The 24,868-nt window shown below is 40.1% G+C and overlaps 1 protein-coding gene and 1 pseudogene across 4 annotated transcripts in view; both read right to left on the reverse strand.

Moving 5' to 3' along the window:
* LOC307055662 (trehalase-like) overlaps positions 1 to 24,868 on the reverse strand; it is a 424,950-nt pseudogene that overhangs the window by 224,557 nt on the left and 175,525 nt on the right. The window lies entirely within an intron of this gene.
* Positions 135 to 24,868, reverse strand: part of UBE4A (ubiquitination factor E4A) — a gene marked incomplete at its 3' end in the record, with an annotated part of 32,725 nt that continues 7,991 nt past the window's right edge. For 2 of the 3 annotated variants that reach the window (XM_079709387.1, XM_079709386.1), the window contains exons 4-19: positions 24,144 to 24,296; positions 23,339 to 23,498; positions 22,890 to 23,092; positions 22,496 to 22,687; positions 21,220 to 21,553; positions 20,056 to 20,176; positions 18,021 to 18,325; positions 12,390 to 12,522; positions 11,182 to 11,369; positions 9,555 to 9,655; positions 9,327 to 9,440; positions 7,614 to 7,788; positions 3,250 to 3,430; positions 2,663 to 2,810; positions 1,410 to 1,567; positions 135 to 264 (exon numbers count right to left, since the gene is read on the reverse strand). In XM_079709387.1, the coding sequence (XP_079565513.1) occupies positions 135 to 264; positions 1,410 to 1,567; positions 2,663 to 2,810; positions 3,250 to 3,430; positions 7,614 to 7,788; positions 9,327 to 9,440; positions 9,555 to 9,655; positions 11,182 to 11,369; positions 12,390 to 12,522; positions 18,021 to 18,325; positions 20,056 to 20,176; positions 21,220 to 21,553; positions 22,496 to 22,687; positions 22,890 to 23,092; positions 23,339 to 23,498; positions 24,144 to 24,296 (2,796 nt within the window). The remainder of the gene's footprint in view (positions 265 to 1,409; positions 1,568 to 2,662; positions 2,811 to 3,249; positions 3,431 to 7,613; positions 7,789 to 9,326; positions 9,441 to 9,554; positions 9,656 to 11,181; positions 11,370 to 12,389; positions 12,523 to 18,020; positions 18,326 to 20,055; positions 20,177 to 21,219; positions 21,554 to 22,495; positions 22,688 to 22,889; positions 23,093 to 23,338; positions 23,499 to 24,143; positions 24,297 to 24,868) is intronic. The other variant, XM_079709388.1, reaches the window with a different exon arrangement.

A 24,868-nucleotide genomic window follows, 5' to 3' on the forward strand; every position in this document is an offset into this window, starting at 1 on the left:
ATTTAGTAAAGGGTGAAGAAAAAAAAGAAAGAAAGAAAGAAAAAGGAAAGGAACAGAACCAGAAAGAGAGAAACCACAAACAATTGTTTATCTACACACTGGGGTTGGTTTTTGGTTTGTTTAGGTCACAGTATTTATTCAAGTTGCTCCTTTTGTTGTTGTTTCCTTTCTGCAAGCCACCGTTGGATTTTTTCTTTTAGTTCTGTGTTTGGCCGGATCTGGTCCATGGTGAGGGGACTACGGTTAAAGGGATCTGTTTGGTCACTGAGACAAAGAGGAAAAGAGAAATGGGGTTATTTCCGTAAGTTCTAACATCTTCAGCCACAAAGAGAATACCTAGGCATCCCACCTTGAGACTGAAGCTAGAGTGTATTATGATTCTGAATCAAGTGCTGACTTGAGGTTAGAAAAAATGGGATGAGAGAGAGTGATTTGGGAGGTTTTTTGGTTTTTTCGCAGATTTTTTAGCTACTTTGTCTCTCCGCTTAACAAACTTTATCTCAACATTGCTCTTCAGATGGTATTTGATTCCATTTCCCCAAGACAGAGACCCTATAACCATCATGTCAGCATAAAGAGCTGTTTGTAGTTTTAGTGACAGACTCTTGAAACAGTATAAGGTATTAAGGGATAAAACTTTGTAGGCTGACACTGGATTTAGCTAGCTGATTGCTCTTCAAGTAAATGCAGATATGGCTTCCTCATAGGTAAGATGATATACCTTCTCTCTGTATTCTGAAGCCACGATAAAAATATAAACTCTCACTGACACTTTGGAAAAGACATACTACCCAGCACAGCATCATGCATATAGCAAGTGCTTAATACCAAATACCATCAAGTAGAACATCCTTTTTTCCAATATTTAAAGAACATTATCTCCCTAGATCTGGGTCAACTTATATAACTTCATTTTAAATAAGCAGAGTCTCTCAGTACCCATTTCTTTCTAATGCTGCACTGAGAGTAGGCTGGGGAAAACTTGTAGTCACCATGACTGAGTTCAACAGCTGCAGCAGAATGTGGGTAAACCCATACGATGAGTGTAAAACCTGAATTTTTTTTTTCAATCTGTCTTTTATATTTTTACAACTAAAGTAAAATTAAAACAATTTCAAGTCAACTTATACTCCACGTTGACATATTTTATAATTGACAGAAATTATTTCCTTGAGGAAGGAAGAGGTAAGGTTAGCTCCAGCATTTCTCAACAGGTGTCTTGTTTTGGATGTTGGAATCCTGAACAATCAAGTGATATACTTCTACCAAAATGCCTCCTCAACACAATATGTTAATAAATCAACAATGTGGAGTACCTATTGGGTGCACAGTACTGTACTGGGAGAAAAAGATGATAGCAGACAAATGTACACCTGTACTCTTGAGGCTGCTTTTGGGGGCTGGCTTACCTGAGCAAATGTCTGGCAATGGTGGATCTATCCACAGTGACTCTGGAAGACGGCAGCACCACAGGGTCAGACATCAGTGTGCTCATGATGGGATCCAGAAACTCATCACAGGCATCTGCATAGGTCTCCTCTTCCTGTTGTTGGAGGTCTGCTAGAGACTGAGCACAAATACCGGGTAGTTACAGGGAAATCACAGAAGCAGCTGAACTCAAAATGCTCAATGACTATACCTTAATCTTCAAGGGTTATTGTTAGTAACCCTTTACGGCGACAGTAACAATTCTCAGCTTTATGTTCTAAACAAGCCAATATGGATACTATAGGAGCAAATTTAACATTCAGCCCCAACTCTGAATCTTCAGTTTGGCTCAGCCGCTAGCAGCCACGACCAGAAATGGATTTAAATGTTAACAAGGAAAAAAACCACACCACGCACAACATCCATCCTTCTGACAACAGCCCAGCTGTAAGGGGTGGGGGTTGGAGGGGGTTATTATTTGTATAATTACAGAGTTACTCATGCAGTCTGTGTATGAAAAGCAGTTTCCGGTTTTAGGTACAAACAGGTATGGGAATTTAAAAGTGGCCTCAACATCTGATTGAACTTTAGTTCCTCAGTGATCCATCCGCCTAAGCTCTAGGCAAAGATGAAGCCCAATTCAATAAATAAGTAACTCAATGAAGGGAAGACTGTTATCAATTAGGAAGGTTTTCCATTAGACTCCGTGCCATAATTTTTCCTTCTTCATAAATGCAAATGAAGCTGCTCCAACGAAAGTGATTAGCTGAGTACAATATAGTATTTTAATCTTTAAAATGTATGGCCATTCCTATATAAGCCAACTACCAACTACAAATAGAGAGAACAGAGAAAAATCAATAAAAATCAATGACTAAAAGCTACTAATCTTGAATTGTATTCTAAAAAGTTCTGCATAAATATCGTAGATTTTCAAATCTATTGGTAACACTATACAGAGAAGTTTTCATAAAAACGGCCTATTAAAAATCTGTAAATTCTTTTTAGTAGAAGCTTCTTAAATTATTTTTCTGTTCTCACCCTCATATTGAAAAGAGTAGTACTATTAAAGAATATGGTAGTTTTAGCCATTGACTAATCAGGAAGGATCAGCTATTTATATTTTTTCAATGCAATACTCTTTTCTCCCCTCAAATTGGGTAAAAAAGCAGAACGGCTGAGTTGACATGATTTTTATTGAACATGTTAATAAGCAAATTATCCTCCTCCTTACCTTGATTCTCTCTGCTAAGTTGCTGAAAGCCACAATCATATTCCCAGGCTTATTTATTTTCTTCAGGACTCGGACTGTCTGTGCAAAGAGAGTTGGGGAATAGGAACGTCCATCCTTGGGCACAGTGGCACAGAAATTCTCCTCATCCCTAGAAGGTCAGCATCAGAAAGAAACTGAGCATCAGAGGATAGGTCAAAGAGGGCAATAACGGATGGGTTGAGGAACAAAGTTCCCCATCACTTATATACCATGAATGTTCTTTTGATATAGAATGATTTCTTCTAATTTTTAGGAAGGAAGTCTTATCAAGTATCCCATGACCTTAAAAATATACTGCTTTTCCAAACAATGGAACAATCAGTTAAGTTTATCTTTGCACAGATCAAGGGAGAGTGTTGGAAATTCCAAATAACGTCCCACAGGTCATACAAAATCTCTAAAACTATAGAAGATTCCTTCATCAGCCAACTAGAAACAAACCATTTCCTTTCTATTTCCACATAATCACCAGCTAGTCATTCCACTGTCAAAACCCCCAGTTAAAACATGAGCAAGGCCTCTGGCCTGCCCAATTAAATCTCAGGTACCCAAGATTTAAGTAGATGGTGCAGATATCTGAAACGAGCTGCTGGGGTTTGAAGTCGAATTCACTGAAGTCCTTGACTTTTAAGGCCCCCATCTTGGGGCCAACCAGGTGCTGCAGGAAGTAGTTCAGCATGGAGATGATGCGCTCAGCCAGGAAAGGATGCACAAAGAGGGATTTGATCTCTGGAAAAAAAGCCAAAGTCTGTGAAAACTCAATCCATTAGCAATTTTCAACTTACAATGTCTTAGAGTTTTACTTGGAGACCTCTGGGGACTGCTATTTTTCAAAATACATTTTCATTGCAGTAATATTAGAAAATATTAGACAAGGAAAAGCAAACAAAATATAAAAACTACTACTCAGATGTAAACACTGTTAACATTTTGCTAATATATCCTTCTAGTTTTTCTGTCCATATTTACATACATATACATTTATAAAACAAAATAATTATCATATTGTACATATTCTGTAACTTACTTTTTTCATTAATGATATCGTAAATACCTTACCATTTCAGTAAATATAGGTTCTTGTGCTGTCCAACATGGTAGCCACTGGCCACATGTGACTATTTAAATTAATTAAAATTAAATTAAAAATTCAGTTTTTCAGATACACTACCCACATTTCAAGTGTTCAGTGGCCACATGTGGCTAGTATCTATAGTATTGGACAGTCCAGATTTATAGAACATTTCCATCACATAAAGTTCTATAGGATAGTGACGATTCATACCTTTTTTTTTTTTTTTTTTACGGTACGCGGGCCTCTCGCTATTGTGGCCTCTCCCGGTGTGGAGCACAGGCTCCGGACGCGCAGGCTCAGCAGCCATGGCTCACGCGCCCAGCTGCTCCGTGGCATGTGGGATCCTCCCGGACCAGGACACGAACCCGTGTCCCCTGAATCGGCAGGCGGACTCTCAACCACTGAGCCACCAGGGAAGCCCTCATAACCCTTTTTAATGGCCACATAGTTTTCCAATGTGTGACTGCACCATGAGTTATTTATGTACTCTATCTTTATTGCTGGACATTACTATTGTTTTCAATTTTTTCTTATTATAAGCATTTCACTAACTGATGAACTTCACTGTGTACATATCTTGTAGACATTACTTCCTACAACAAATTTGTAAGGAACTGCTAGGTCATGGCATGAATGAATGAATGAATGAATGAATGAATAAATAAATACCAAGTGCAACAAGCCAAGTAGTGTAAGGTTTGCTTAGTACTGCTGGCTCTTAATTTTTCAATTTTAGTCATTATCTGTTGACTCTACTACTGATGAGAGTTTAGCTCTCATTGCTGTCCCTCTTCCCCAAATACAAATTCCCCTAATATATAAACAAATCTTTGGTGAAATAATTTAGATTTTGTCATTAAGATTATGTAAATATCATATACAGCAGAGCCACATAGTATTCTAATGATTATATATATAAAGTAATATATACTTTTAATTTTTATTTATTTTTAAAATAATATATATTTTAATTAAAAAATTTTTATTTATTACCATTTTTGGCTGCATGGGTCTTTGTTGCTGCACACGGGCTTTCTCTAGTTGCAGCAAGCAGGGGCTACTCTTCATTGCGATGCACGGGCTTCTTATTGAAGTGGCTTCTCTTGCTGCAGAGCATGGGCTCTAGGTGTGTGGGCTTCAGTAGTTGTGGCGCGTGAGCTCAGTAGTTGTGGCTCGTGGGCTCTACAGCGCAGGTTTAGTAGTTGTGGTGCACGGGCTTAGCTGCTCCACAGCATGTGGGATCTTCCCTGACCAGGGCTTGAACCCATGTCCCCTGCATTGGCAGGCGGATTCTTAACCACTGTGCTGCCAGGAAAGTGCCAATATATATACTTTTTTTTTTTTGTGGTGCGCGGGCCTCTCCCTGCTGTGGCCTCTCCCGTTGCGCTCTGGACGCGCAGGCTCAGTGGTCATGGCTCATGGGCCTAGCCGCTCCGCGGCACGTGGGATCTTCCCGGACCGGGGCACGAACCCATGTCCCCTACTTCGGCAGGCAGGCTCTCAACCACTGCGCCACCAGGGAAGCCCCTATATATACTTTTTAATACTTCTTTTTCTCCGCTTATTTTCAGAGTACCTATCATTAAATCTTTCTAAACTCTCCACCAGAAATGTAAAACTCTCAAAAATAGTTTTTGGAGATGTTCTTTCTGGAAGCTTCCATTCATCACTCCAATCTGGACTCCTTGTTTTATAGGCCTATGGTGTGGTGGTCATACAAGCTACCTCTATCATCAGCCTGGGAACTTCCTTTGCACCTCTCTTACAGGATTCCACTTTCCTCCATTTTGATGGAGTATATTTATCCTTTTGTAGCTTCTCCAAAAAGGGTACACCGGAAGTAAATCTGATACCTTCACGTCTGAAGATGTCCTTACATTTTACCCTCAAACAGGGTAAAATGATTTGGTTGGCTATAAGATTCTAGGCTGAAAAGATATTTTCCATCAGGACTGTGTTCCAGCTTCAAACGTCAGTGCTGTGAAATTCAAAGATGTTTTGATGTTTAAACCATTGTACATGACCTGATTTTTTTCTCTGGAACCTTTTAGGTACCCTGATTTTCTGAAATGCCACAATGATATACCTTAGTGTAGGGGTTTAAAAATTCCCTGCGCTGGGTACTTGGTGGCTCCTTTTAATTTAGAATCTCTTAGTTTTGGGGAATTTGGGGGGTATTATTTCTTTGATAACGTCCTTTCATTTTTCTCTTTTGACATTTCCTAGATTGATCCTTTATTTTCTTGTTTTCTCTTCTAATTTCCATCTCTTTTTCTGTTCTACTTTCATGGAAGAGTTCCTTGAATTTATCTTCTAACCCTTCTACTGACTTTTCAAAATTTCTGAAGTTGTATTTTCAATATCCAAGAGCTCCTTCTTGTTCTTTGCATAATCCCTTGTGTTGCCTCTTTGTTTCCGTTTTACGTATGCTGTATCTTCTCTCATACCTCTGAGATTATAAAGATATTTTAAAGCAGCAGTCCCCAACCTTTTTGGCACTAGGGACTGGTTTTGTGTAAGACAATTTTTCCACGGACCGGGGGTGGGGGTGGGGTGATGGTTCAGGCGGTAATGCAAGTGATGGGGAGCAATGGGGAGCGGCAGATGAAGCTTCGCTCACTCGCCCGCCGCTCACCTCCTGCTGTGCGGCCCTGTTCCTAACAGGCTGTGGACCGATACTGGTCCACGGCCTGGGGGTTGGGGACCCCTGTTTTTTTTTTTTTTTTGTGGTACGTGGGCCTCTCACTGTTGTGGCCTCTCCCATTGCGGAGCACAGGCTCCAGACACGCAGGCTCAGTGGCCATGGCTCACGGGCCCAGCCGCTCCGCGGCATGTGGGATCCTCCCGGACCGGGGCACGAACCCATGTCCCCTGCATCGGCAGGCGGACTCTCAACCACTGCGCCACCAGGGAAGCCCAGGGGACCCCTGTTTTAAAGAGTTTTCATCTATTATCTGTGTTTCACATTAGAGGATTTCCTCAAATGTCTGGTGATCCTTGGCTGTCACTTCATATATAATCAATATAAAAATTTTTAATGAAAGGTTTTACTTTGTATGTATGTATGTATGTATGTATGTATTTATTTACTTACTTATTTATTTCCTTACTTATTTCCTTCCTTCCTTACTTATTTATTGATTGATTTATTGATTGATTGATTGTACGCGGGCCTCTCACTGTTGTGGCCTCTCCCGTTGCGGAGCACAGGCTCCGGACGCGCAGGCTCAGCGGCCATGGCTCACGGGCCCAGATGCTCCGCGGCATGTGGGATCCTCCTGGACTGGGGCACGAACCCGTGTCCCCTGCATCGGCAGGCGGACTCTCAACCACTGCGCCACCAGGTAAGCCCTACTTTGTTTTTAAATACAAAGTCTTACAGTGTGTATTTTCTACTTATATCACATCTCAATTCCGACTAGCCAAAGTTTAAATGCTTGAGAGCCACATGTGGCAAGTGACTACTGAACTGGACAGTGCAGCTCTAGAGAGAGTAGAGATAAGTATCTCTGTTTGATCTACCACATTTAACCAGAGTTCAAGAATATTTTTTTTCAGGTAACACAAACACCCCCAGATATATTGATATGGCTAAGTTGTGTCCTCAAGAACAATGATACTAACTTATGCTTTCTGGCAGCTGTGTGAGGATGACCATTTCCTCCTTCCCATGTCAACAATGGACAACATCATTCTTTTTGAAGCTTCTCTAGTGATTCACTTCCTCTCAGACTGTGGAGGAGGATACTGTCACCAGAGTCTCAGTGGGCTGATCCCTCAAATGAAGCAGATCTTAACCACTGCATGTTTTGGGAAAGCAGTGTGTTGTATCCTTACCTGATGTCAGAAAGGCAAGGGTACCAATTGTTTCATTGGACATGATGTTATGGAAACGTGCCAGCTGTCCAAACATCTGTAGGCCAGCCTCCTTCTCTCGGCGGGCTTCTGGAGTCAGACTGTCCCATTCACCTCGGTCCTTCTCAATTTGTTGAATTTTTATCTTGCTCAAATACTACAGAAACCAGAGGTGGAAGGTATCAGAGAACAAAGTGTACTGAAGGGAAGATGATATTTAAGAGGTCTTATTTAAAATCTAGTCCACTAAGCTGGGAAAACCACGGACTACCTAAGAGACATGAGGCTTTCTCAGCACAGGGCTGAAGTTTAAAAAGAAATTGTGGGGAGACTTCCCTGACGGTCCAGTGGCTAAGACTCCACGCTCCCAATGCAGGGGACATGGGTTCGATCCCTGGTTGGGGAACTAAGAATCCTGCATGCCGCAAGGCACAGACTTAAAAAAAAAAAAAAAAAAGACGAAAAGAAGACAAAAAAAGATAAAAAAGAAATTGTGGGAAAAATTGTTTCAGCCTGGGTAGACTTATGGGTAATCCCCCTGGAAATATTATAGTCTATGAAATAGAAACGAGGATAAATAGTATATGAAATATTGGTAAAAGCAAACAGGCTACAGGGAAAAAAAAGATGAAAGATGAAAAAAACCCCCACCCCCCAAAACTGCTTATCAAAAAACAAAGCTCTATCAAACATGCAAAATGTCTGGAAGGAGAACCATAAATATTTAAAACCCTCTACCTCTCAACATTCTTGCTATTGTAGCAAGCATGTTAAACTTACAGTCCCATGAAAACGCCATCTGTGTCATTCTGCCACATAGCTCTTGCTTAGAAACGTCTATTTATTACAGGACTTGTTTTCTAAGGCAACAGATCTAAAATCTTTTAAGTATGGGATTATGAACAAAGCAGGAACATTTTCTCACAAATCAAATACAAGTTACTGGGAGATTGCTAATCAATACGAGGAGTGTGTGGGCTATCCAACAGGCTACCCTCATGATTTACCTGCTTTGTCTCCCTTTGGGTCACTGCCCTATCTTACACCTGTCGCAGATAAGGGAAGTTTTTATAGGAGCAATAAGCAGCTCCACAAGGGAGGGTTAAGCTGAAGGAACTGAGAGACCCCCAGGTGTATACTTTGTAAAACTCATGTTTCAGATATAGCTAAAGATTTGGGAGGCAGTGGACAGATGAAGAGTACTGATGACTTGGAGTCTCTATGTGAAAAAATAACCCAAACCAGAGATTTTTTTTCCAAATAGTGGTATAAAAGTCAGAATCTTTTAGGAAAGAGGGCTAAGAATCATTGCCTTGGTCAGTCACTGTTACTGATGTCTTGGGATGCAAGAAAGTTGAAAGCACTAACTGAATGAAGATCCTCTGATTTCTTTCTGTAGTGCTAGACTGATTAGTTCTGCCAGTGTACCTTAGTTTGGCCTTTCACACTTTCTTTTCCACTCTCTGCCAAAATATCATCCTAGCTCATAAGGCCCTTGGTCTTGGTCTCTAATGGAACAATACCTATCAAACTCTACAAGGGCAAGGTTGGTGGTACATTACTACTTGCAAATTTTTGGTGTCCAAGCCTGGTACTAGGGGATCGCTAGCATAAGGATTGCTGTATTATGACTAAGAGGTAAAAAGTATGTATGATGGTATAAGGGCAGTTAAATCTGTTTGTTTGTTTTTTTACCTGTATGGCTTCATCCAAAAGGAAGATGGCATCGTTCATCAGCAGGTTAAGAAAGCGGAGGAAAAGTGGGGGATTCATGGCTTCTAAATTCTTAGAGGCATAGTCAGCCAAATCCTGTAAGTCCCAGCCCAAGAAAAAAACATTTTAGTACTGAATCGCAACCCATTGGGGCTTATGTGGAGCAAAACTCAGATAACTCAATTTTGGTTTCACCAAAAACATTCTCACCTTAATGCTTTCTCGATAGGTATCTGTTCCCCACATGTACCTGAGGATGGGATACATGGGGCGGCGGTAATTAAACTTCTGCTCAAACTGATGGGGGTCTCCTGGAGTAAGGTAAGAGCAAAACATCAGCAAAGGTGGTGCTATTAGAGAAAAGGCAAGAGCTTATGTTTATGTGTAGCCATTTATTTTATGAAAATTCTGAATGTGTCAAGGCTACCGGCAAGACCTGCCGTGGGAGTTTATGAAGGCCTAGAGTCATAATCAAGTGTTTGCTTATCTCCTTACCGACAGAACAAGAGGGGGACATATAAACGATACAGTACTCAGAAAAGGACAAAGACTGAGCTGCAAAATAAAAGCCAAGGGAAACAAATGCTTCCATATCCAAACGTAGACTACTTATCAGACTTTGAATGAGGCCTCTGCGCTGGCCATTGTGGCAGTGCCAGCCACGTGCAGGATGGGCTACTAAAAGTAATCCCCACATTCTTCATGGATAACATCCCAACTGTGTGGCCAACTGGTTCTTGATTACTCTGAAAAATCAGGCCAGGAGCTAAAAATCTGAGGCTTATACTGCTTTTGACATGCCAGAGGTACCACCAGAGCTCTACAGGTTGGGTCATATAATAAAGGAGGGGCATGGGATTTGAAGTCAGGAGACTTAGGTTTTCCTTCTGGCTCCACTTAATGCAAGTCTCTTACTCTTTCTCAACTCCCACTTCCTCAGAAAATAAAACAGGAATTATAATATACCCTCTAATATTACAACCAAAGGGTCATAGTGTCTGTATAATGAGATAACTGCAATGATTTATTGTGCAACTTCTTATATATTATAAAGATTTACATACACTGCCTCAACCATCACTTCAACCCCTTTTACAAATGAGGAAACTAAGTCTCAGAGGTAAGCAAGTAACAAAGTCAAAATTCAAATATGGAAAAACAGTCAGTAAAGTGTTAAATGTCTCTTTAATGTTAATTGTATTTATCACTGGCTGGCAGGACATCCCCTTTAAAAGGGGTCTTAAGTAACTGCTTTGCATATCTTGTTTACCGGTTGAGAGGGGGTACTGTTTACTCAGACATAGCATCTCAGGGTTACAGCTCAAAAGGGCATGAGAGAAAGGGAATGTTGCTGTTATTCTTAATCTAACAATTAAACTGTACGACAGTTAGACCATCTGGATAAGACAAAAGAATATCTCAATCAGCACATCGTCTCATTATCCACCATTCTGTAATTCTGAGGCAGAGAAAAATAAAGACCTGGTGTTTTAATTGGACAGCCTTATTTATTTGAGTATGATTCTATCAAAAATTATAGTAAAGTTGTTAACAGTATGCGTTTTTCTTTTTTAAGGTGAGAGAGACCTGATTCTACCACTTAATTGTATGACATAAACAAATAATTTAATCTTTTTGAGCATCCATGTCTTTATAGGTAAATGGGGATAATAGAGTAAAACTTTCCAGATGGTGACAGATTAAGGAAACAATGTGAAAAAAGCACTTAGCATCAAGGGTAGCACATGGTAGGTATTCAATAAATGATGGCTTATGATATTTTCCTGACATTTAAAAACTGATCAGCGATCAGTTTCTTGGTTCTAGACTGCTTTACCTGTAAACTCAATGTCCACAAAGACCTTGATTAGAGCTTCTGCAAGGTGGGATGCATAGGGAAAGTTGCAGAACACACGTTTCCGGTGGAACACACTGGATACCAAGGGATTTGGGGTCTGATCCATGTGGGGCATCACTGCTTCCAACACCTCAGCGAGTTTGGCCCTTAGGTGGGGATTCTTCATCCTATGAATAGGGCAGAAAGCAAACTGAGCAGGCAGAAAATTTAACTCCCAAATTTATAACTATTCTCTCCATACGAGGAGTCAAAACATCATATATCATCTGTACAGAGAGTTACAGGAGAAAACACGACTCTGCAGCTTTAAGTCGGTCAATTTCTGGGGGATATGCAGAGTGTACCATTCAGCTCTTTAAGATCACAGCTTACCAATTACGAGGATGAGTTCTTAAGTTTCTATTTAACGCTCCGCCATTCTGTTTACTTCTGTATAACAATGCATGACTTACTATTCTCTGACAGCTTCATCTGGGATAAACTTGCCTTTCCAAGCTTTCTGAGGCTAAGGGCCAGGATATAATTATTCCACATTACTTATATGCATACCATGTGCACCTAGTATTTGTTGACTTATGATTTTTCATTAGGTCTGCTCAGTTCAGTGAAGGACTGGCTTCTACCTATGTCTCACTGACACGGCTCAGGGGATTGTGGATCTCTTCTTTGTGCAGCAAATTCTCACTTACATACATACTGTTTCCTTTGGCCTACCACCAAAAAATCAGAGAAGCAACTCTACAGGTCAGTAAGCATCTTCCTTTGGGAAGGAGGACTAGAAGCTATGAATGGTAAGACTTGAGATCAGAGAGCATTTACCCAAGTTTACTGCTCTTCCAACTCAGAATTTTAAGAGCAAACTTTGTTATCATACATTAGAAGATCATTAGCACCTGGCAAGGTCTCTGGCATTAAGGTAACTATTTTAACCAGGGACTAGCAGTGAAATTCCCATCAGGTACCTTATATGCAGGTTCAAATTCTCTGTGGGCAAAGTCCTTTGTTTATTATGCCTCTCAAGTGTGGGATTTTGGGCTACCCATAAGGATAGTCAGGTGATTCATTAATGTTAACACAACTTCTGAAGGCAACCCCTTATGATTCAGGCTTGTTTATTTCTTGGTTTAGAAGTCTTCTGAATGTTTGCAGCTCTAAACTGTGACAGAGTCACGCTTTCAGCACTTCACCTTTCTATGCTTCCAGTGAAAATGGTGATAAAATGAAGGACATGTTCCAGGGAATCTGCTGATGTCTCCAAGATGTCATCGGCAAAGCGGCGGAGAAAAATGAGGAAATCACCCAAGTTATCTGCAAAAAATTCTGAGAAAAAAAATATTCACTGGAATTAGCCAAACATCTGACTCTTTGTATTATGCAATATTTAAATTCCTCCCTTTTACTCTACTTAGTGAAGGTTAAAAAAACCCCAAATGTCTTGTAGGTACTAGAAATGATGATAAATTAATATAGAATCTCCTTTGAATGTAAGTCAATTTTTATTTTTATCCAAGTAAACAGAATAGTAGAGACATAAAATATTAACACACCAGTGCAGTTTAAGAAAGTATACTGATAGACATATACTTCCAAACTCAAGGTTAACTGTGCATTAAAATAACCCTTTAGATGAAAAAGAATCTTGAATAGAAATGAATACATTAGATGACTATGGTCTTCACTCTCTGGAGTCCTCCACTGGTCTTTGCCTTCTAGTACTTATGCCCTTGTATATCTCCTCCTACACTATTCCAGGGTAGAAGACACACTATGGGGCACATAGAAGTGATGGCATGTCATTTCCATAATTAGGTTATAAAAGCCTACAGCTTCCATTTTGGTTCCCTGCTCTGAGGAAGCCACCTGCCATACCGTTAGCAGTACTAAGGAGAGTCCTGTGTGGCCTGGAAAAGAAACCAGCAAGCAACTGAGGTTTGCCAACAACCACACGACTAGGCTTGTAAGCAGATCCTCCAGCTCTGGTCGAGTCTTCAGATTTCCATGGCACTGGTGGACAGCCTGGCTGCAACCTCACGAAGGACCAGAGTCAGAACCATGCAGCTAAGCTACTCCTGGATCACTGACCCGTGGAAACTGTGTGTGATAATGTGTATTGTGTTAAGTTGCTATGTTTTGGGGTAATTTGTGACTCAGCAATAGATGACCAGTACAGTGATCAAGAACATGTAACCTGATTTTGACGGACAGTTTCTGCCGACCCCTCACCAACATACACACATACACAATCTCACTTCTGGGTTAACCAAGAGGAGATGATTTTTTTTTTCTAAAGAATAGCACAACTTTTTCCTGTCTGAGCGAAGAACAGATGCCCTCCGGCGACCTACACGCAGAGGCGGGGCCAAATCCAAAGCTGAGACCCAGGAGCTGTGAGAACAAAGAAGAGAAAGGGAAACCTCTCCCAGCAGCCTCAGAAGCAGCGGATTAAAGCTCCACAATCAACTTGATGTACCCTGCATCTGTGGAATACATGAATAGACAACAAATCATCCCAAATTGAGGAGCCAGGAGTCAGTACTGTGCCTCTGAGGTGGGAGAGCCAACTTCAGGACACTGGTCCACAAGAGACCTCCCAGCTCCACATAATATCAAACGGCGAAAATCTTCCAGAGATCTCCATCTCAACACCAGCACCCAGCTTCACTCAACGACCAGCAAGCTACAGTGCTGGACACCCTATGCCAAACAACTAGCAAGACAGGAACACAACGCCACCCATTAGCAGAGAGGTGGCCTAAAATCATAAAAAGTCTGCAGACACCCCAAAACACACCACCAGACGTGGACCTGCCCACCAGAAAGACAAGATCCAGCCTCATCCACCAGAACACAGGCACTAGTCCCCTCGACCAGGAAGCCTACACAACCCACTAAACCAACCTTAGCCACTGGGGACAGACACCAAAAACAACAGGAACTACGAACCTGCAGCCGGCAAAAAGGAGACCCCAAACACAGTAACATAAGCAAAATGAGAAGACAGAAAAACACACAGCAGGAGAAGGAGCAAGATAAAAACCCACCAGACCTAACAAATGAAGAGGTAATAGGCAGTCTATCTGAAAAAGAATTCAGAATAATGATAGTAAAGATGATCCAAAATCTTGGAAATAGAATAGACAAAATGCAAGAAACAGTTAACAAGGACCTAGTAGAACTAAAGATGAATCAAGCATCGATTAAAAACACAATAAATGAAATGAAAAATACTCTAGATGGGATCAATAGCAGAATAACTGAGGCAGAAGAACGGATAAGTGAGGTGGAAGATAAAATAGTGGAAATAACTAATGCAGAGCAAAATAAAGAAAAAAGAATGAAAAGAACAGAGGACAATATCAGAGACCTCTGGGACAACATTAAACGCACCAACATTCGAATTATAGGGGTTCCAGAAGAAGAAGAGAAAAAGAAAGGGACTGAGAAAATATTTGAAGAGATTATAGTTGAAAACTTCCCTAATATGGGAAAGGAAATAGTTAATCAAGTCCAAGAAGCACAGAGAGTCCCATACAGAATAAATCCAAGGAGAAATACGCCAAGACACATATTAATCAAACTGTCAAAAATTAAACACAAAGAAATCATATTAAAAGCAGCAAGGCAAAAACAACAAATAACACACAAGGGAATCCCCATCAGGATAACAGCTGATCTCTCAGCAGAAACTCTACAAGCCAGAAGGGAGTGGCAGGACATAATTAAAGTGATGAAGGAGAAAAACCTGCAACCAAGATTACTCTACCCAGCAAGGATCTCATTCAGATTTGATGGAGAAATTAAAACATTTACAGACAAGCAAAAGCTGAGAGAGTTCAGCACCACCAAACCAGCTTTACAACAAATGCTAAAGGAACTTCTCTAGGCAAGAAACACAACAGAAGGAAAAGACCTACAATAACGAACCCAAAACAATTAAGAAAATGGGAATAGGAACATACATATCAATAATTACCTTAAATGTAAATGGACTAAACGCTCCCACCAAAAGACACAGATTGGCTGAATGGATACAAAAACAAGACCCATATATATGCTGTCTACAAGAGACCCACTTCAGACCTAGAGACACATACAGACTGAAAGTAAGGGGATGGAAAAAGATATTCCATGCAAATGGAAACCAAAAGAAAGCTGGAGTAGCAATTCTCATATCAGACAAAATAGACTTTAAAATAAAGACTACTAGAAGAGACAAAGAAGGACAAATGACTCTACTACCCAAAGCAATCTACAGATTCAATGCAATCCCTATCAAAATACCACTGGCATTTTTCACAGAACTAGAACAAAAAATTTCACAATTTGTATGGAAACACAAAAGACCCCGAATAGCCAAAGCAATCTTGAGAACGAAAAATGGAGCTGGAGGAATCAGGCTCCCTGACTTCAGACTATACTACAAAGCTGCAGTAATCAAGACAGTATGGTACTGGCACAAAAACAGAAAGATAGATCAATGGAACAGGACAGAAAGCCCAGAGATAAACCCACGGACATATGGTCACCTTATCTTTGATAAAGGAGGCAGGAATGTACAGTGGAGAAAGGACAGTCTCTTCAATAAGTGGTGTTGGGAAAACTGGACAGGGACATGTAAAAGTATGAGATTCGATCACTCCCTAACACCATACACAAAAATAAGCTCAAAATGGATTAAAGACCTAAATGTAAGGCCAGACACTATCAAACTCTTAGAGGACAACATAGGCAGAACACTCTATGACATAAATCACAGCAAGATCCTTTTTGACCCACCTCCTAGAGAAATGGAAATAAAGACAAAAATAAACACATGGGACCTAATGAAACTTAAAAGCTTTTGCACAGCAAAGGAAACCATAAACAAGACCAAAAGACAACCCTCAGAATGGGAGAAAATATTTGCAAACGAAGCAACTGACAAAGGATTAATCTCCAAAATTTATAAGCAGCTCATGCAGCTCAATAACAAAAAAACAAACAACCCAATCCAAAAATGGGCAGAAGACCTAAATAGACATTTCTCCACAGAAGATATACAGACTGCCAACAAACACATGAAAGGATGCTCAACATCTTTACTAATTAGAGAAATGCAAATCAAAACTACAATGAGATATCATCTCACACCAGTCAGAATGGCCATCATCAAAAAATCTAGAAACAATAAATGCTGGAGAGGGTGTGGAAAAAAGGGAACACTCTTGCACTGCTGGTGGGAATGTGAATTGGTACAGCCACTATGGAGAACGGTATGGAGGTTCCTTAAAAAACTACAAATAGAACTACCATATGACCCTGCAATCCCACTACTGGGCATATACCCTGAGGAAACCATAATTCAAAAAGAGACATGTACCAAAATGTTCATAGCAGCCCTATTTACAATAGCCCGGAGATGGAAACAACCTAAGTGTCCATCATCGGATGAATGGGTAAAGAAGATGTGGCACATACGTACAATGGAATATTACTCAGCCATAAAAAGAAATGAAATTGAACTATTTGTAATGAGGTGGATGGACCTAGAGTCTGTCATACAGAGTGAAGTAAGTCAGAAAGAGAAAGACAAATACTGTATGCTGACACATATATATGGAATTTAAGAAAAAAAAAGGTCATGAAGAACATAGGGGTAAGACAGGAATAAAGACACAGACCTACTAGAGAATGGACTTGAGGATATGGGGAGGGGGAAGGGTAAGCTGTGACAAAGTGAAAGAGCGGCATGGACATATATACACTACCAAACGTAAGGTAGATAGCTAGTGGGAAGCAGCCGCATAGCACAGGGAGATCAGCTCGGTGCTTTGTGACCGCCTGGAGGGGTGGGATAGGGAGGGTGGGAGGGAGACGCAAAAGGGAGGGGATATGGGAACATATGTATACATATAACTGATTAAATTTGTGATAAAGCAAAAAATAAAAAAAATAAAAAAAAAAAAAAAAAAAAAAAAAAGAGACATGTACCAAAATGTTCATAGCAGCCCTATTTACAATAGCCCGGAGATGGAAACAACCTAAGTGTCCATCATCGGATGAATGGGTAAAGAAGATGTGGCACATACATACAATGGAATATTACTCAGCCATAAAAAGAAATGAAATTGAACTATTTGTAATGAGGTGGATGGACCTAGAGTCTGTCATACAGAGTGAAGTAAGTCAGAAAGAGAAAGACAAATACTGTATGCTGACACATATATATGGAATTTAAGAAAAAAAAAGGTCATGAAGAACATAGGGGTAAGACAGGAATAAAGACACAGACCTACAAGAGAATGGACTTGAGGATATGGGGAGGGGGAAGGGTAAGCTGTGACAAAGTGAAAGAGCGGCATGGACATATATACACTACCAAACGTAAGGTAGATAGCTAGTTGGAAGCAGCCGCATAGCACAGGGAGATCAGCTCGGTGCTTTGTGACCGCCTGGAGGGGTGGGATAGGGAGGATGGGAGGGAGACGCAAAAGGGAGGGGATAAAAAAAAAAAATAAAAAAAAAAAAAAAAAAAAGAATAGCACAGGGGGGTGGGTTAGACAAATAAATTTATAAGTTGAATGACAACTTCATGACTGCACTTCATCCTTTGAAGACTATTTTCTTATCTGCACAGCAGTGGCGACACAATGCTGAGGAACAAGCTATCAGTTCCCCCAGGCTTCAACCAACAGACATTACCTACAAGTTTGAGTTGTTTCTCCAAAAACAGCTGAATGATAACTAAGGAAGGATATTTTGAGGATTAAACTTCCAACGTGACCCAGTTAAACTTAGATAGCTATAAATAGGAAGCTCCCAAGGGAGAGCCTGCTTACCTGGCACGTAAGCCAAAGAACTGTAGCCATCTGGCAAAGGAAAAGTTAGCTCTATCGGCTGTGAGCCCTCATTGCCTATGGCCAGTTGAACTAGGAGAACAGCCATGGACACCTGCAAATTTAGGCAGTTTTGCAGCATTTGCGGTTCAGTCATGGCAGTCTTAGTAGAAAGATAGATGGTCATCAGTCGTTCAAACTGCTCACGGAGGTTGTCAGCAGCAGGGCTAGAACTTTGCTGAGCATCCCGCCAGGCTACCTGCAGCCGATGCAGATTTTGGTTGATTTTTACCATCTGATCATGCAACCTGCCCCCAAGAAAGCAGAAAAGACTGGGTCAGGAGGCTCATATAGGGACAGTTGAGTACAAACTGTTTTTTTTTTTTTTAATTTTAACATCTTTATTGGAGTATAATTGTTTTACAGTGCTGTGTTAATTTCTGCTGTATAGCAAAGTGAATCAGCTATACGTATACATATATCCCCATATCCCCTCCCTCTTGCGTCTCCCTCCCATCCTCCCTTACAGACCATTTTTGAAAACCAAATCCTCACTTATTTATTCTATTATTCCCTTTTAGGATGTAGGGAGCTGCAGTTGTGATGACACAGAAGGCAATCACAGAAGTTATTGACAGGACAGAGGTGGGGGCATAGCACTGGGAAAATGTTACCAAGTATTCAAGAATTGAACCTAATTACATAGATTAGGCTAGTTGTCTTCGGCTGAAATGCACCATCCATAAAATGGCTCGGTTGAGCAGGGTGTAGATTGGGCTTTTACTATGTACAATATATAACGATCAGGCAAAGTACAAGAAGCCCAGCAGGGTAGTTTGACACCACACAAGTGCAATGACTGTACCTGGATGTGGTTATATGGACAGTCTTTCCATGGTTAGGAGAGAACTAAAGCTGGTGAGAAAGGAGTCTAGATTACTAATGACCACATATCAACCAGTAGCCACCTATGATGCAGCCTAAGAGCAGCTTCCAGTCCTCTGATGCTCAATATAAAATTAAATGATTCTTCAAAAAGGGTCAGCCAAATGTTCTCTAATGAAAGGAAGACCCATAATTCAATGTTACAGATAGTTGTGTCTATGTGTACAGTCCAAAGTCATTCTTGGCCTTGTGGATAATGTCTAGGGTTAGCTAGCCAATACTGGGAAACTAGATGACATTCATTTTTGTGTTTGAATCTAGGTGGTTGAACAGGTTAAACACATGCTAAATTGTTATCTATTGTCTCACTTAAAATGTCAATGATAGGGATAGAAAATGTCTCTAATAAAGATATAATTTCATTTTTCCAAAACTTTGCTGAGTTTTGAAAAATGCTGTGTCAGTTTAAGTATCCCGAAAAGGCATTAAAAATTGCTGTCCACAATATACCTTCCTATAGACTGTGAGTAGCTATTTTCTCCCCTTATTTATACTTGTCACAGTCAGCTAAATCAGAGGGGAAAAAAAATCATAGAATGACATACGGTTAGCCAGAACCAGACCATTTTTTGAAGTCATACACTTTAGCTCTCAAATCTTCACACTTCCAGAATCCTCCTTATCTTTGATACAGATTTTTATGTTCCTACTGATCTTACTGAAATACCTTATAAATATTTAATTTTGTCAATTTTGTCTCTATACCATAGAGTAAAGCTTTCTCTTTTTTCATCAGGAGTAATAAGTAATGAAAATTCAAGAGCAGAATGTGAAATGTTAAATGAAAACAATTCCACTTTAGCAGATGACAAAAGGAAGATAGTGATTTAAAAATTTGCAAGTTTAGAGAAAAATACTAGTGTATCTTTAATTTTAAAAAGTTTAACACGTCAAAAATTAAAAATAAATTCAAGTTATATGGATAAAGCCACTTCATGTAGACACAAATAAATGCATATAATGCCCTTTTCCTACTAGATCCTAATGTCAGCCTTCAGAATAAAGTGAGATTGTTATCTGTAAGACGCACTTTCAACCTTCTGGTTATCAACACAACCAAGCAGTTCTTTCCTCATGACATCAGAGGAGTTACCTGTGAAATCCCAAGTACAAGGTGTACTCTGTCAGGACAAGGTTTTCTGTTACAAGGTTGTAGTTCTGGGGAAACTTTGGCTCCCGCACAGCTGGGATCAAACAGGTTTCTTTGTCCAAACCTCAAAGAAATTAAAAGGAAGAGTAAATGGCTTGCCACAGACATCTATCTTGGCTCCAGTGTCCCCTTATTCTAGTTCAGCTTCCATCCTGCTATTAGTGAATTAAGTAATATCTTCTTAAAAACACATTTTCTCACATTCCTACTCTCTTGTCTAAAAATGTAATTTGGCTTCTCAGTGTATAGAAATGCAGTAAATCTCTTTAGCTTGTTCATGAAATCACCAACAATTAAAAGGAATGATAGCACTATAGATTTTTCCAGGGGGTAGATAATAGGTCATTTGTATCTATTCTGTGCTTTTCTGTATTTAAGATTATTTGCTTTTGAGCATGTGTTACTTTTATAATTAGAAGAGTTATAAAACTGCGAGGAAATACATCCAGATTGAGTGATTCATTTTGAGTGGTAGAATTAAGAGTGATTTATCTTCTTCTTTTCACTTCTCTGTATTGAGTTTTCCCCTAGGCTAATATTTCCTGCCAATTCCCATACCCCTTCCCCCACCTACCCCTTGTTCCAGCCACACTGAGCTTCCTCACTGTTCCTTAGCCATTTCACAGCTGTGTACCTTCCTACTTGTTTTTCCCTCTATATAAAGGGCCTCCTTTGCTCCTTTGCTTGATAAACCCAACTCATTTTTCAGGATTCAGCTATGAAGACCTCCAGCTTCTGTAGAATTAATCATTTACTCCCTCCTCTGTGCTCCTGTAGATTAGCCCTAGACCGTATTATGATGATCTGTTAACATATCTGCCTTCCTGTGGAGACTTCGAGTTCAAAAAGGACAGTAACTGTACTTTATTCATTTTCATAATGAATGAATGAATGAGCGAATATCCAAGTCTACCAAATTCAGAGAGAAGGTCTCATTAAAGGACATCTAAAAAATAACAGTTTTTAAAAGTCTGTCTTTTTAAAATTCATAATAGCTTTTCTTTTTGCCTCATCTTGAGAAAGAGGGACCTCTGTGAAAAAGGATATAGAAGTGAATGGCTAAGATGTTACGCACACACTGTTTTGAGAAGACCAGCTCCCCCTTACCTCTCATGTGTACATTTTTTATTTTTCGTTCTTCATCGTTCAACTCCTTCAGGGCACAGTAAGTGGGATTAAAGGTGAGGAGCCGAGAGGATCTGGGTTTGCAAAATGGCTGGCATAACTTCAGGAGAGCAGCACCCAAATTCAGAAAGAAGGCATCCGAGGCATACATTTGGAAGAAGATTTCTGGCATCTGATTGGCCCAAATCTTGGTGCGGCCTGCATTTGCATGCAAACAGTTTCCAAGCCAGGACAAGATACAGTGTTTGGTTTCTGGAGAGAGCTGGAGTAAGTTCTTCAACATCTGGTAGATCTTTTCATGGAACCGAGCCATGAACTGTTTAACCAGAAAACACAACCACAGAACATTCCAGTTTCACAATCCTAATATTTGTTACTCTCAAATCTTAGCCACTGGCAATTTCCAAAAATACACGAATCCTAATCTTCTCCCTCACTCTCCCTGTGCCTTACGCCACCATTTCTGATTAAAAAAAAAAAAGTTTTTTTTTTCTGGGAACTTTTAAGAGATTTCCTGATGAGTTGCCAAACTGCAGGTAGCATTTACATAGCTTTAGAGTAGGAGATGGTAAAGTTTTTCTGCAGAGGGCCAGATGATAAGTATTTTTGGCTTTGCATGCCATATGGTCTCTGTAGCAACTATTCAACTCTACCACTGTGGCATGAAATCAAGCCATAAACAATACATATACACATGGGCATGGCTGGGTTCAATAAAACTATTTACAAAAACGGGCGACAGGCTGGATTTGGCCACTGGTATAATTTGCCAACCCCTGCTTTAGAAAGTTGTGATGACGGGAGATTTAAACTGCCCCCAATTCAACCATTTATGGTCATATGTTGGCCAGACTTCTACCATAATTTATGCTAAGAAGCCCCAAAAGAGAGGACATAAGTAGAAGGAGGAAAAGGAAAACAATTTGGCTTTTAAGCTGGAGTTCAGTCAGAAGATTTTAAGAGCTAAAGTTATAAGAAATAGCTTGGTGAGAAAAACGAGGATTGAGAGCAGGTAGCTGTGATACAGCACAGGGCAAAGAAGAGCAGCAGCTTACTCTTAAACCACACAAAGGTTTGTCCTCTGCTCTTAGCACCTGCTAAAAAGAGGGCCATTTCTGTACATGATCATGGTAGACAGCCAACCAGATTGATCTGCTCTCCCAAAGAGGCTCAAGCAGCCTTATCTGCATCTGCTTTCTGAGCAAACGATACTTAATCTAAGATCAGGGGGCTGGGATACACCAGTAAACAGCTCCACCTGATGAATGTTGGCCTCTTGTACTTTGATCTCCTGGGGACTGGAACGAGATGGATTCAGGAAGTAGCCATGATTTTCTACTACACCCGGAGTCTTTAATAAGCAGGAGATATTCAGGATTACTCCCAGCAAGGTCTTCTGGTACATCTGCCCATTACTAGGATCCTTGGGCTGAATGTATTCTACAAAAACCTGTAGGAGAAGACAGGCCTAGTTATTTGTCTGTATGATGAGATAAATGATGGGATGAGAGGGCCTCAAAGAGTTAAGACTATACAACAACCAATGTATCTTCCTCTTATTCCATAGGTAATATTACACTGCCCTCAGGATAGGGAAGCATAGAGTATTAAGCTTCCAACTCAACTGAATACATATGAGCTTTCAGACCTACCTTTGCCATATCCTTTTGCCTAGTGAAATACAGAAGAATGTCCAGATATGCGTACAACAGGATCTGGCAGAGTTCTAGATCTTTTATTCGGCCCAATAAAATATCAAACACTGGAATCATGACTTCTGGAAATGTTCGAACTTCCTCATCCAGTATCAAGGCTTCGATGACCTCATCCAGAAACTCAGCTACACCTTCAAAATCTGAGAGAAGACAAAAGAGAGAGAGAGGAGGCCATAAGAATTTTTAGACGCCTTTACACACAGCTCTTTACTCTTCTGATACTTTTGATAATTCTACTGGTATTCAACCTCAAAGGTCAAGGTGTGAGCTCTCTTCCTTAATTGACGCGGGAACCATAGTGGCTCTCAGGCTTTCTAATGCAATTAGAGGAAGGTTACACTTGGAAATCAAATGTAGAAGCTCATAGATGTTGCTTATCTACTCACGGCCTCCTAGGATGGCTTCCAACATCAAATCTACCAGTTGCTCGTGGATGTTCTGGTCAACATAGATCTCAGGGGTGAGGAGAACTGTTCGGGTATTGGACACAGTGAGGTTCCTGCACTGCACTGCAAAGGGCAGCAAGTTCTCTGGAACTTTGGTAATCTGGAAACGGCAATGAAGAGAGGGAAGAGGCTAGCTCTGTGACCTGGCACAAGGACAGATATAGCAAATAGAAGGGAAAAGACACTGTGTCCCAAAACAGTAGTGCTTTCCTGTGGATGCTTGAAAAGCCATGAGAGTTCATTCTTTGGTTTAAGGAATCACCTGTTAGAAATTCTAATGCTGGAAGTGATCAAGCTTAGTCTACTCTGTTATATACACCTTAGTGGAAATGAATTTATCAGACCTTTTTTTTAATAAGGGTGTGATATATTAAGACGTTTGTAGAGAGAATAATAGGAGGCACTTGTTAGGTGGGGAAAGGGGTAGACTCCAAGCCACAGAAAGGAGAGACTAAAACTTTAGAAGATAAACTAACAGTGCCTCTGATATCCAGTTCCAGATATAATATGATGTATATAAATTGATATAATAGACACTGATCTTGGGACTTCCCTGGTGGTCCAGTGGTTAAGACTCTGTGCTTCCACTGCAGGGGGTGTGGGTTCGATCCTTGGTTGGGGAAGATCCTGCATGCTGCACGGCACAGCCAAAAAAAAAAAAAGACATTGATCCAACTCTCCGGCTTATGTGTTAAAGTCATACCCAAGAGGACAATAGAGTACTCAATAGGGATTATTCTTTTACCTCTTCCTTGGCTCTTTGGAAACAGGAATAAAGGTAACAAAAAATGTGCCTCTCCCCTGCATCTCGATCAGCAGAGAGATTCAACGTTGTAGAAGAGGTCATGTTAATCAAGTGGTTGCCTGGATCTTGAAGTAATAAGCGAGTGAAGACGGCCTATTAAGAAAAACAAATAAACAAAAATACAAAATCACTGCAAAGTTAATTTATTTTTAAAATTTTTTGATGTATTTTTTATTGAAGTATAGTTGATTTACAATGTTGTGTTAGTTTCAAGTGTTCAGCAAAGTGATTCAGTTACACACACATATATAGCTATTCTTTTTCAGATTCTTTTCCATTATAGGTTATTATAAGACATTGAATATAGTTCCCTGTGCTATACAGTTGGTCCCTGTTGTTTATCTATTTTATATGTAATAGTGTGTATCTCTTAATCCCGAACTCCTAATTTATCTCCCCTGACCACTGCAAAGTTTATTTTAGAACATCAAGATATAAAAGATAATTTTGACACAGGTTATTATAAGAATCACAGAACGTAGAACAAATGGGGAAAAAAGGGCTCAGTGTATCATTACTTTAGAAAATATTACGTATACAAATCTAATTGTTTATGTAGTTATCCTAAAGCAAGCATAAGTGTCTAGCATAGCGCCTAGCACAGAGTAAGCATTAAAAGAATATTTGTTGAATGGTGTGGAGAATCGGAGATTAAACTCATATGT

The sequence above is a fragment of the Hyperoodon ampullatus genome (assembly GCF_949752795.1).
Source record: "Hyperoodon ampullatus genome assembly, chromosome: 7".
NCBI lineage: Eukaryota > Metazoa > Chordata > Mammalia > Artiodactyla > Ziphiidae > Hyperoodon > Hyperoodon ampullatus.